The sequence below is a fragment of the Lichenostomus cassidix genome, chromosome 14, assembly GCF_008360975.1.
Source record: "Lichenostomus cassidix isolate B80296 chromosome 14, HeHo_3.0, whole genome shotgun sequence".
Taxonomy (NCBI): domain Eukaryota; kingdom Metazoa; phylum Chordata; class Aves; order Passeriformes; family Meliphagidae; genus Lichenostomus; species Lichenostomus cassidix.
This window is the reverse complement of record NC_139495.1, coordinates 2,555,878-2,568,202: the sequence shown is the minus strand read 5'-3', so window position 1 is coordinate 2,568,202 and position 12,325 is coordinate 2,555,878. Positions and strand designations below refer to the sequence as shown.

The following is a 12,325-nucleotide window of genomic DNA, read 5'->3' as shown; positions in this document are numbered from 1 at the left end:
AGTTCCCTTTGGAAGAGGACAAGAGGTACAATCTGTACAGAAATGACAGGAGAAGAAAGAAAAACATTGGTATCATAAAGAAACAGGCAATAACAAAAGAGACTCTGGATACGGATTATTTGATCAGCTGGGTATTAGGATAATGGGTTAATGAAATGTCTGGGTGAGCAATGAATGTACACAGAAAATCAGATGGTTCGGAAACATTCACATATTTCAGAAACTGCCTGTCCAGCAAGTGAATTGTACAAAGAGCCACAATTAAATTGAGGAACAGGTCGATCATTTGCACTTCAGGTTTATTACCAAATCCAGGGGGAAATTATTCATTTCATTCATCACTAAGTGTCTTTGTTCATGCTTTAGCTGCCTCACATGGAGTTTTCACAGGTTGCTCATTCAAATCCTTCTGCTGGGGAACTGATAGCAGGTGAAAAAATCCAGAATGAAAATTAGGGAGAACTGCAACCCACCAGCAGCTCCTCCTGAGAACAGCAGATGGGCTGACACAGCCCAAGATGGAGACCCCAACACAGCTGCAAAGGGATTTGGAAAGAACTGCACTACAGGAACATAACAAAGGTTACCAGAGTCACCCCCTTAGGACAAAGGTCTCACAGCTTGGAGCTCCATAAGGACAGGTGAATATTTGGGTACACCAGCATTGCACCCCCCTGAGGTCAACACTCTCTGCACCCCCAAAAATCTTCTCTTCCCTGCCAAAGCTGTCAGTTGGCTCTCACCTCTCCCCGCAGCCCTCACCAGGGATGTGAACACACTGCCGTGCTACAGACCACAGTTCTATTGTGCCCGAGTGCAGGCTGACACTCACATGGTGACCACACAGTCTCATCTGACCAATTCACCAGCATCTCCAGTGTTGGAGGAGCCTGTTGAACCTCACCCAGACTGTGAAACACTTTTGCTCTCCCCTGGACTTGCCAGGAGACACGACAAGCCCCAAAAGACGAGGTGGGCCACCTGAGGGAGCTGGAGGAGTTGTTCCCACAAGGAAAATAAGCTGAGAGGCAGAGACAAGCCAATTAGATAAAGCTGTGTTCCAGCGCTTTGGGAACATGAGACTCCAAATGGGAATGGAAAGGCAAAAAGAAATGCTGATTGACAGCACTTTAGGTACTGAATAGTATCTGCATGTTGTCACCTGCTGGAATGACTGCCTGACTCAACCATCAGAGGCAGGCATCCAGCAGCCCAGCAATTATTGCTGCCCTCCTCCAGAACGCCAAGGGGAGAATTAAAACCGGCACAGTACTGAGGGAAGTGTCCCCCATGGAGTCTGAATCAACTCTTGCTTTAGAAACAGCCCTTAGAAAGAGGCAGAAATAAACCTCTTGGCTCAGCCACATCTGAAGGACACAGCATCCTGTGCCTCCTGCTTGGCTCAGTCAAGGGCCATAAATACCACCAGCCTTCCCACAGGGATCTGCTCAGCAGAACCTGGGCTCCCCCAGGCTCCTTAGCACATTCCAGCATCAGTTCCTGAACCAGGATCTATTCCTGACAGCAGGAACAAAGTGAGCGATTGCATCAGCTATATTTAGAAAAAACAGCCAATATCCCCCATTTAAATGGTTAGCAGCATTCTCATTAGATGTATAAATAGCCTCTGTTTGTTTTCAGAAAGAAATTGGTTTAAAAAGGAAAATTGCCTTCCCAGTCCTCCTCATCCTATAACCGCTGAGCAGGGAGGCCTATTTCAAATGAAAAATTAAATTATGTATTTTGTCTAAGCCAAACCAGGAATAAAAGCTCTCAACTGTGGCTGGTATTATCCATGCTGCAGTGCTTTGTGTGGGTACAGGGGTTTGAGCACAGGGGCAGCATTTCACTGAAGCAAACTGAGCTGTTTGGCGCAGAGGAGCATCACCCTCCCTCTCCCAGCCTTGACCACTCACCATCCTGAGCCACCTCTTCCTGCTGCAGGTCAGTCACACCAAAGCTCCATTTCTTCACAGAATCACAGAATGGTTTGGGCTGGAAGGGACCTTAAAGATCACCTGCTTCCAATCCCCTGCTACAGGCAGCGACACCTTACACTAATCCAGGCTGCTCCAAGCCCTGTCCAGTCTGGTGTTGGACACTTCCAGGGATCCATGGTCAGCTATAGCTTCTCTGGGCAACCTGTGCCAGGGCCTCCCAGCTTCACAGCAGTCCTAGCCCTGACATCACACTTCTGTTTTTCCTCCAAATTCCTCCAGTCTCCAGCCTAGGCTCTCATCCAACACTCCAGCCTGCTTTTCCTCTGACTGATGCCGGCCATGGTTTCTCCCTTGGGCAGAAAGTCTGGTCCCATGTAAACATGTCCTTAAGGCATTTCAAGGACCACATCCCCATCACCCAGCCCATACTGTCCCCGTTTGCATTAAAGTCAAACTAAGGACACCAAATAACAAAAAAACACAGTGGAAGGCTGGGATATAAGAGACAGCAAAACCCTGCTGTGGTTTTTTACACTGAATAATGCAATTTCCCCCTAAGATTTGGCTTGAAAGAGAGGGATGTATAGAGACTTGGGACACCAATCCAAGTCCACTGAGGGGTTGGGAGCCACGGCCAGGCTGCTGGGGATGGCTGCTGGGACCCCTGGATGGTTACTGGGACCCCTGAACACCTCCTATGATCCCTGGATGGTTACTGGGACCCATGGATATTTTTTGGGACCCCTGTGTGGTTCATGTGATACCCGGATGGCTCCTGGAACACCTGGACGATTCTTGGCACCCCTTCTCCTCGCCCTGTGCTTGGAGTGCAGGACCCCACAACCTCTCCTTCCTCCAACCTCCTACCTCCTGTGTGGGGCTTCGATGGGAGGTGGGATCACTGTGGGGGGATTGCTGGGGTGGTTTAGGCGGAATCAATAGCGGGGCACAGAGGGGATCACTGCTGGGCCTCAGGGGGATCACTGTGGGCACAGCCGGAATCGCTGTGGAGGCACTTGAGGGGCTCACTGGGCATTTCAGGGGCTCACTGGGAGCTTCAGGCAGGATCACTAGAGATCTCAGCGGGACCACAGCCCGGGTTCAACGCCCTGATCGCCGCCCGGCCCGGCCCCGGGCTCGCTGAGGGCCGTGAGGCGGAGCCAGCCGGACCCGCCCCGCTCCGTCACTGCCGGGCCGCCATGGCGTCCGGGCCCGCGGGCCGCGCCGCTGAGGAGCCGCCGCCGCCGGAGCCTCCCGCCGAGCAGAAACCGCCGCCGCTGCCGCCCGCGCAGGAGGAGTTCTCCTTCCTGCCGCTCGTCCACGACATCATCAAATGGTAACGGCGGGCACGGCCACCGCCATCCCCCGCCCCGCCGGGCCCTGCCGCAGCCGCCCCGCTCGGACTGTGCTGCCTCGCAGCAGAGATCTCTTGGGGGCCTGCAGGGATCTCTGGATCCCCTTAGGAGCAGGGCTAAGGGGTGCCCTCCCCAGTGATGCTCTCCCAGTCAGAGCATCCTCAGGGATGCCCTGGATAGGGTGTGGGGCAATGGGATGCCCCTTCTAGTGATGCTCACCCAGCCCCCAGCATCCCCAGGATGCTCTGGATGGGGAGCAGAGTTATGGTTCTCTCTTTAACGTTGCTTTTTCATCCTTAGCATCCTCAGCATCCTCATAATGCCATAATGCTGGGCCATCGATTCTCCCTCGAGTGATGCTCCCCCAGCCCCCACATCCCCAGGATGCTCTGAACAGGTAGCAGAGCAATGGGGTCACCCCTCTAGTGATGCTTTCCAACCTCCCATCATTTCCTTTGCCCTTTTCCTCCCAGCTGGAGTTCCTGGGAAAAGTGTCAGAGGGAGCTGGCGCAGTCCCAACTACACCTCCACTGAGTCGTGGCATTACCTGGGTGGCATTGGGGTCACCTGAGCAGTGCAGGTGCTCCCATGGCACAGGTACACTGCCCCACCACTGACCCCAGGGCAGGAGCACTGTGTTGTCCGCTGGGTTATTGCTCCAGAGAGCTGTACTCTTTGGCTGATAACAGCCTCAGAAAGTACAGGCAGTGCGTCAGGAATGCAGCCTATTTCTGGGCAGTTGTAAAAAGGAGGATGGCTTCCCCCAGTGGGATGTACACTGTTCTCTTCCCAGCTCAAGATAAGCCCTGTACAGGTGAAAGGTGCTGGTACAAGGATCCTGAGAACTGACATGTTTCTGGCCCAGGATAACCCCTCCAGAGATGCTCATCTAACTTCCCAGAAAGGGAATGGCTCTGCCATGGAAATCCATCCAGGCAGGCTCTGTACTCTCATCGAGGCACACTGCAGGGTGAGGCATTGGGCATGGGAAGCATCAATTGCCTTCTTCCTACCCTCTCCCTGTGCACTCATTGAGGAGCTGATTTGTGTCCTGCTGATGTTTCACTTGGGCCAAGCATGTCTGAAAGGTGAGGGAGGTTCATGCTTAATGGCTCTGCAAGCCAAGCAGCCCAATCCATGGGAATCCATTTTGGACTTTGACACACCAGTCCAAAATGGGCATGAGAACACAAACTCTCTCATTTCAGTTTCCCCATTGTGCTAGGTGTGGGCCATCAAACTGCCCCCCTGACCTTGATTCTCTCTGATCTGTGCAGACCACAGGAGTGAGGCTAAATCCCCTGCCAGGTGCATGATGTACACACATCAGCAAAGTGGGCAGTAGCCACGGGCTGAGACCTCCCAGGTTCTGATGTGTCACTGATCAGGTTGTAGTGACTCACAAATGATGGTCCTGGGGATATCGTGTGCCCTGTCCCACCAAGCCACCTGCTCTTGCTGCCCAGCTACCTCTTTTGGCTTCACACATGGCATTTCTCAGGCAGCTCAAGCCACCATGGGTACCGAACGGTGTGGCAGAAAGGTGGCACCACAGCAGCCAGCGGTGGGATGTTGTGCCTCCTGTCTGTGACAGATGGCAAACGGGCTGTCCTCTAACACTGCCTCGAGTGGCAGAGCCCAGCCCTGCTGTTCCTACACTGACTCAGCCATGAAGACTCATCTCCAAGGTGACTCTGTGCACCAGAGCGAGGATGTATCGCGTAAATTTGCTAACGTTCAAGGTTGGGTGCTGTTTCCTGTTGTTTGGGTCCGGAGAAAGTTTTCCCAAACAGTGTCTGCTGATATTTTCAGCCTTGTACAGTCCAATGGCGTCACTGCTGAGGTTCCACTGCGTGGCTCCACCGATGGTGGGTTGTGCTGGTGTGGTGAAGAACACTGTGCCTGAAGGCAGGTTTTGTGTCCAGTCCATCAGCACAGGCTGTGGTTGGATGTTGTGTTGAATCCTGTGTTAGTTCAGGCAGCTGCAGGCTCTTTCCACATCTCCTCATTCCCACCTTTCCGTGCCCCCAAACAGGGAATCTCTTCAGTGGCTTGATCCAACAGGAAAACCACACATCAGGAAAAAAACCCACCAAGCCTGAAATATTTATCCCTTTGGATCAACCAGGCAACAGGCAGCTGCCAGTTCTCTTCGTTTGGGGAAGGGAAGGAGATGTGGGGAGGACACCCCTGCCAAAGCCAGCCTGCAGCTGTGGTGGATTAAAGGCAGTGTCACCCCATCCTTCCCCAGATGTGCCATGGGGTTGGTTGTGTGTGTGCCTGTATTTTTCCACTGCCGACCTGGCCCTGAGTGCCTGCATAATGGGGAGATATTATAGTACCAGCTGCAGTTTTATTTAGAAGGGAATAATGAATATTTTGTTCCAACAGGCTTTTGAAACAAGCAGTGGCCATCTGCTTAAAAGTTTTGCTCTCAGCCATGTCACGATTCCCCAAAGTTATAATCGAGCACCTCTCTGCCCTGGTCATGCCAAGCAGATTTATTTTTAGGTCTGGCTATTGAACAGGCTGCCAGTCTTTCAAAGACCATTAGAATCCCGCTCTCCCTATTAACAGGCAGCCTGGAAGCGAGGACTTGCTTTTGCCTGGAATCAGTAAAACTTCTTGCTGGTGATAACAAAGCTGAGTCAGATACTAATGAGGGTTCAAGGGCAGACGCTGCCTCAGACAACACTGAGCCTTGAAAAGCACAGAGCTGGCTGCAGAGCCAATTCTGCTGCTCTTAAAAAAAAAACCCAAACCAACCCAAAAACCCCCCACTGCTTCTCTTTTATTAAGTATAAATCCCCAGAGACTCCTGTTAAAGCTCCAAAGTACTGTTTTCTCTGCCTTTAGACACTCTCCAACACTTCGGGGAACAGTTTCTGTTTTCTGCTGTCAAGCTGTTTGACTGCATTGATTTTTTTGTATTACAGCAGCAACAGGTCATGAGTGAGACTGAGATCTTTTTTTCCAGGTGACTACTCACAACACATTTGCAATCTTACCTTCCCCAAAGAGAGGTACAGGAGTTCAGAGGGAGAATTTAGCCGCTCCAGGGTGGTGGTTGAAAGCTGCAGAGCAGCTCCTAACCTGGTTAATGCATCCTGAAGTGACTGGATTGTGTGCTGGAAATTTGCAGGAAACCTGTTTGCCCCTAAGCTACCCCAGTCTGTATATCCATCTGTGTCCTTTTATTAGGATGGGTGAATCAGGTGTGTGTAGCTAGATACCAAGAGCAATTTTCCCAGTGAATTCCAGTTTAAACCCTGGTTGTATTGGAAATTACAGTGTTTTCAACAGGAGTTCACAGTGTCTCGATTTTCTCTCCTCTGCAGCATGGACAAGGACAGCCAGGATGTTCACCAGGTACTGAATGAGCTCAAGAACAAGTTCCAGGAGATGAGGAAGCTGATCAGCTCCATGCCTGGCATCGGGGTGAGCCCAGAGCAGCAGCAGCAGCAGCTGCAGAACCTGCGGGAGCAGGTCCGGACCAAAAACGAGCTGCTGCAGAAGTACAAGAGCCTTTGCATGTTTGAAATCCCCAAGGAGTAGGAAAGGCACAGCTCCACTCTCTGGGTCTGAGATACCTCCTCTCTGGGCTGCACAGGATGGCAGAAGTTGAGTTTTCTTTAGGTTTTGTGGTGACACTGCTGTGCCTTTGTGGACCATGGGTGTGTGACACAGAGCCAGGACACTGTGTGCTCTCCTGGGACAATGGCAGCGGCGCGTTCCCTTGATCAGCTGCAGGACTGTGCACTTACATATCCCATCTCTTGTTTTCTCTTGGGGTGGGGTTCTTCTTTTTTATGTTCAAACAAGCAGGAGACATTTTGCTTTCTCCTCACTAAAGGTCAGAGTACCTGCTGGTGAGAAAGAGGGAATTTTCTGCAATTTTTTGTTTTACTTAAAAATGGCCAGACATCAGAAGGGAACATAAGAGGGAAGCATGAACTGTTTGGCCCTGCTCCTGGAAAGAGCCTCTGGTACACTTTCCATTCCCCGTGTGTTGGAAAAGGAATGGTTGCTTTCAATTACTTCTGTATTTCTCTTTCTTAACAATTGGTGGTTGTGTCCGAGATGAGTCAAATAAAGATTTATAAATTCCGAACTGCCCCTCTTGTGTGTTCCCTGAGTGGATGTGGGCAGAGCAGGGGCAGGATGTTGGCAGCACACAGGATCCTGGGCCCAGCTCCAATGTCTTTTCCTCTTAAAACAGAGGAAGGACAAGAACCAAAACAAAGGGCATAAATGATAAGAGCTTTTAGTTATTCCATACTACAATCAGGCTCAACAGGACAGGTAAGTTCCACATCCAGGGGCTTCCCACAATCACAAACATTTGAGCAGCTTGAACAGGTAGTTCTGCTCAGTGGGGTGGTTGTAACTTACCTGCAGCTTAGAGATTTACTCTGTCCCCACTGGGACACTGTACTAGTACTTTCTTTGGGAAGGTGCCAGTGTGTAAACTCTGAGTAAAGCAGAACACCAAGATAAACAAAGCACAATGTACACATCTTTTATTACTGAAATTGCCTTTCCACCAGCCATTGCCTGTCCCAGCTCAATAAATTCCTGTGTCTCATGCCTGGACGATGTTTTCCATTCTTTTGCCAGTTGCTGTTCCTGTGAAATCAGGCATAGGCAGAGCTGGAAGAAAAAACATGTTGCCAAAGAAATGTCTGGCACTTAGTTCAGGAACAAGTTAACTCTGTCAACTTGAATCCAAGTTTCAAGCAAAACAGAGGAGGTTTGCCTTACTGTCGCACTCCCCCACCATTATTTTGTGGCTTCAATATGATTTTTTTGTGGTCATAAATATGTACTAAATGCAGATTTGTGCTGCTTCATGAGGGGGGGCAGGGGTTGAAAATGAGCTGGAAGAGAAGCTGCAGCCAGGAAACACTTTCTTTGAAGAGTTATCCCCTTTCACTTCTAGCAGTGATTACTGCAGCTTGTTATTGGAAAGAGATTAAAAACCATCAGATGTAAAGGTGACCTTTCAAGCAAAGTACTTCCTTTACTCATATTGCAAAGTAAAAACAATATCCCAGCCGGGGTGCCAATGAATCAGTCTGTGTTGACATCATTAAAGTGTGCTTAGTTAATCGGGAAAGAGCATGAAACACAATCAGCTCTTTATAACGAAGTGATGTCAGTTTGCTGGGTGACTGCAGGCAGTGACATGCCACTGCCCGCCGTGTCATAGGGCTGGCAGCATCGTCACTCGGCGTGTGGAGTGAGGAAAGAGTGCTGGCTCAGTGACCCGTTGGAGTGAGTAACTCCCTGCGTGGCCCCTTGTTACCCTGTGTGGCAAAAACCCAGTGGCTTGCAGAGGCGGGAACCTTTGCACTGGGAGTCGGAGAAAAATGGGGCAATACAGGGCTCCAGTGAGAGGCTGCTTTTGCCACCTCAGAGCTCAGGCCTTTTATTTAGCAGGCTTTGCCATGGGATAGGGCTAGGAAGCAAAGACAAACCCACAGGTGTAATTTTTTAAAAGATTTTATTGATTTGTAGAAAAAATAAAACATCAAGTTTCACCCACGGTAGAAACACTTGAAGATTTTTTTTTTGTTGTTCATGTCAATGACAAACAATACCTACATAAAGTGCCTATTATTTTATTTTTGTAAAACCCTTCCCGCTCCCCCCCACCCTCCCCAAATCTTGCAAATCAAACAAGACAAATGTAAACAAGAGTCAGTTTTTTGGTCCATCGGGGCTGTAACTCTGCAATGTCTTTGCAACAGCTTAGGAGTGTCTTCTGCATGTGTTTTGCAGACACAAACAAACACACAACACAGAGCTAGAGTCCGTGCACAGCTTCTCAAGTTGAAAAAAAATAAACAAAAACCAACCCCAAAGCCCCAGGCAAGTGCTGGCAGCCCCCTGCCCTCCCTCCCGAGGGCAGTGCCCGAGGCTGGGTGGTTTGGGAGGGAAAGAGACACCAAAGTCTGTGCCCTCCACACTCATCCTGGCTGCCCAGCAGCTCATCCTTTCCCTGTCTCTTTACCTAGAGGAGGAGACTGTCCCCAGTGACATCTCCTCCTGCCCTCCAAAGCCTCCCCCTTCGCATCCCTCGCTCCCAAACTGCACCCTCAGGGAGGGAGATGATGAAAGCGGGAGGAGGGAGGCTGGGGGAAAGGCGATCCCCTCTCTGCCCGGCTGGGCACCTGCCCAAAGACAATTCGGAAACGAGCACCTTTCCTCCCTCCTTTCCTTCTTTCCTTCCTTCCTTCCCGTGGCGAGGGGGGCTCCTAGCTGATCACGCAGCGATCCTTCTCCTTGCTGTGCCCGCCGCCGATGGCTTTCTCCCGGATGTACATGAGGTCGCTGTGCACGCTGGGCCGCCGGGCGAAGGGAGCCACGATGCCGTAAGCCTCCTCCGTGCCGCCCCGGCCCCCCTCCTTCAGCAGCTTTTTGCCTTTCAGCGCCTTCTTGTGCAGGATGTCGCAGTACTGGACCGAGACCTTGCGGTGCAGGTCGGGGCTCATCTCGCTGGGCAGCTTAGCCATGGCGAAGAGCGCCTGGAACATCTGGTCCAGGCTGCTGTTCCTCTTGGCCGAGATCTCGAAGTAGGCGCATTTTTTGGGGTCCCCTCCCACCAGCTGCTCGATCTCCCGGGGTTGCACCTCCCGGTAAAAGTCCCGGTCGCCCTTGTTGCCACAGATGACCAGGGGCACCTCTATGTTCTCCTTGGTTTTGTTCTTCAGGCACGACTTGGTCTCCAGGATTTGCTGCTTCAGGCGCTGCACCTCCTCGAAGGAGTCTCGGTTGTCCAGGCTGAATACGAGGATGAACACGTCTCCTGGGGACAAAGAGGGAAAGAGGGAACGTGAGATGGTTGCAGGGACAGGGACACAGAGACCCACTTCTAAGGCAAATAGAGACTTGGAGAAGGAAGGACCAGGCAGCACCTGGGTCCTGCATCCTCCTCTCCACCAAGAAGAGTTGCCCATCCACTTGAACACACAAAATCCTACCTCCCTCCTCCCAGGACTGGAAAAACATCCCCAAAGTGAGCAGGAGGGAAGGCAGAGGAACCCCCCGACAAGTACCTGTGAGGATGGAGAGGCGGCGCATGGCTGGGAAGGGGTGGTTGCCCGATGTGTCAAGGATGTCGAGCTGATAGACCTCGCCGCGGATGCTGTAGAACTTGCGGTGGAAGTCCTCGATGGTGGGCGTGTATTGCTCTTCGAAGCGGCCGGTGAGGAAGCGCGAGACGATGGCCGTCTTGCCCACCTTGGAGGAGCCCAGGATGACCATGCGGTAGCAGTTCTTGGCGGGGATGCTCAGCTCGGCCTCGCTGGGACACATCTTCTTGATCATCGCTGCCAGTTTCATTGACGCCGGCGAAAAGGGCAGCTTGCGCCGAGAAGGAGAGCAGGAGAAGTAGGAAGGCGCCGCCTGCTCAGCTGCTCAGCCCCTCTCTCTTCTCAGGAAGGGTCGATATGAGCTCTGCACGGCGGCCGCCGCGTTATATGCAGGCGGCAGCGACCGCCCCTCGGCGCGTCACGGCCCGGGGCGGCGGCGGCTGAGTCAGCGCCCGGCTCCGCGCCCGGTCCGGCCCGCGCCCCCCGCCGGGCTCCGGGTGAGCGCAGCGCTCCGTCCGCAGCCCCGTTCGCACTCCTGCGGCTCGCTTGCCTGGTCCCGTTCACAGCCCGGCTGGGGCTCCGGGTGCTTGGCAGCCCTGTCCCGTTCGCAGCTCCGTTCGCACTCCCGGTGCTGCGCAGCCCCGTCCCGTTCCCATCCCGGTTCGCACTCCCGGAGGTGCACAGACAGATCCCGTTCCCATCCCGGTTCGCACTCCCGGAGGTGCACAGACAGATCCCGTTCGCAGCCCGGTTGGAACTCCCGATGCTTGGAACTCCCGCTCGCAGACCTGCTCGCCCTCCCGGTCCCGTTCACAGTCCCGTTTGCAAATCTCAGCACGGGCTCCCTGGGCTTTGTATCCGTCCCGTTCTCAGCCCGGCTCGGGCTCCCGGGGCTCGGGGAGTGGGGTGACCCCAAGGTGCAGGAACCCGGGACGGGGGGTGCAGAGGGTCCCACGCCACTCCCTGCCGTGTTTTTGCTGCGATTTACACTTGCCCGAAAGACCGGAGAAAAGACCCCGTTCGGTGCGAGCTCCGGTGCGCGGGGCCGGGAGCAGAGAGAAGTCTCGGTCCCACCGGGGGCTGCAGGTCGGGCTGGGGGCTGCGCGGTGCTCCCTTGACGGAGACTCTTCGCACGGTGGCTTTCCCTTGACCCCGACCCCGATCCAGTCCCGGTCCCGATGCAAGTCCCGGTACCGGTCCCGGTCCGGGGCGCCGAGCGGTGCGGCTGCAGTGCCGCCTCTCCCCGCTAGGGGACAGGCGAGAGCCCGGCGGGCGGCAGCAGGGATGGGGAATGGGATCAGCGCTGCACTGGGAGAACTGGGAATGTGCTGTGCTGGGAGAACTGGGATCTGTGCTGTACTGGGAGAACTGGGAATGGTGCTGTGCTGGGAGAACTGGGATCTGTGCTGTACTGGGAGAACTGGGAATGGTGCTGTGCTGGGAGAACTGGGAATGGTGCTGTGCTGGGAGAACTGGGATCTGTGCTGTGCTGGGAGAACTGGGATCTGTGCTGTACTGGGAGAACTGGGAATGGTGCTGTACTGGGAGAATGGGAATGGTGCTGTGCTGGGGAATGGGAATGGTGCTGTGCTGGAAGAACTGGGAATGGTGCCGTGCTGGGAGAACTGGGATCGGGACTGTACTGGGAGAACTGGGAATGGTGCTGTACTGGGAGAACTGGGAATGGTGCTTTGCTGGGAGAGCTGCGAATGGTGCTGTGCTGGGAGAGCTGGGAATGGTGCCGTACTGGGAGAACTGGGAATGGTGCTGTACTGGGAGAATGGGAATGGTGCTGTGCTGGGAGAACTGGGAATGTCAGTCTGGGGAAGAGAAGGCTCTGGGGAGACCTCAGAGCCCCTTCCAGTGCCTAAAGGGGATCCAAGAGAGATGGAGAGGGACTTTGGAGTGTCAGGACAAGGGGAATGGCTTCCCACTA

General features: G+C 53.3%; 2 protein-coding genes across 2 annotated transcripts; one reads left to right on the top strand and one right to left on the bottom strand.

Moving 5' to 3' along the window:
* The first annotated feature begins 3,108 nt into the window (after window positions 1–3,108).
* On the top strand, window positions 3,109–7,406 carry MED9 (mediator complex subunit 9). The gene is made up of 2 exons (XM_085074441.1): window positions 3,109–3,276; window positions 6,634–7,406. Exons 1-2 carry the CDS (start codon window positions 3,140–3,142, stop codon window positions 6,848–6,850), a joined length of 354 nt encoding a protein of 117 aa, XP_084930567.1. The 5' UTR covers window positions 3,109–3,139; the 3' UTR covers window positions 6,851–7,406.
* Window positions 7,407–8,781: 1,375 nt separating this feature from the next.
* On the bottom strand, window positions 8,782–10,762 carry RASD1 (ras related dexamethasone induced 1). Its single transcript, XM_085074440.1, has 2 exons — window positions 10,354–10,762; window positions 8,782–10,103 (listed from the first exon to the last, which is right to left on the bottom strand). Exons 1-2 carry the CDS (start codon window positions 10,637–10,639, stop codon window positions 9,553–9,555), a joined length of 837 nt encoding a protein of 278 aa, XP_084930566.1. The 5' UTR covers window positions 10,640–10,762; the 3' UTR covers window positions 8,782–9,552.
* Between the last annotated feature and the right edge of the window lie 1,563 nt (window positions 10,763–12,325).

Excerpts from the sequence above, each read along its gene's own strand:
- MED9 (XM_085074441.1), top strand. The coding sequence starts at position 3,140 with ATGGCGTCCGGGCCCGCGGGCCGCGCCGCTGAGGAGCCGCCGCCGCCG. Across the intron at positions 3,277-6,633 it reads GTCCACGACATCATCAAATG|CATGGACAAGGACAGCCAGG; the intron begins GTAACGGCGGGC and ends TCTCCTCTGCAG.
- RASD1 (XM_085074440.1), bottom strand. The coding sequence starts at position 10,639 with ATGAAACTGGCAGCGATGATCAAGAAGATGTGTCCCAGCGAGGCCGAG. Across the intron at positions 10,104-10,353 it reads CCGCCTCTCCATCCTCACAG|GAGACGTGTTCATCCTCGTA; the intron begins GTACTTGTCGGG and ends CTTTGTCCCCAG.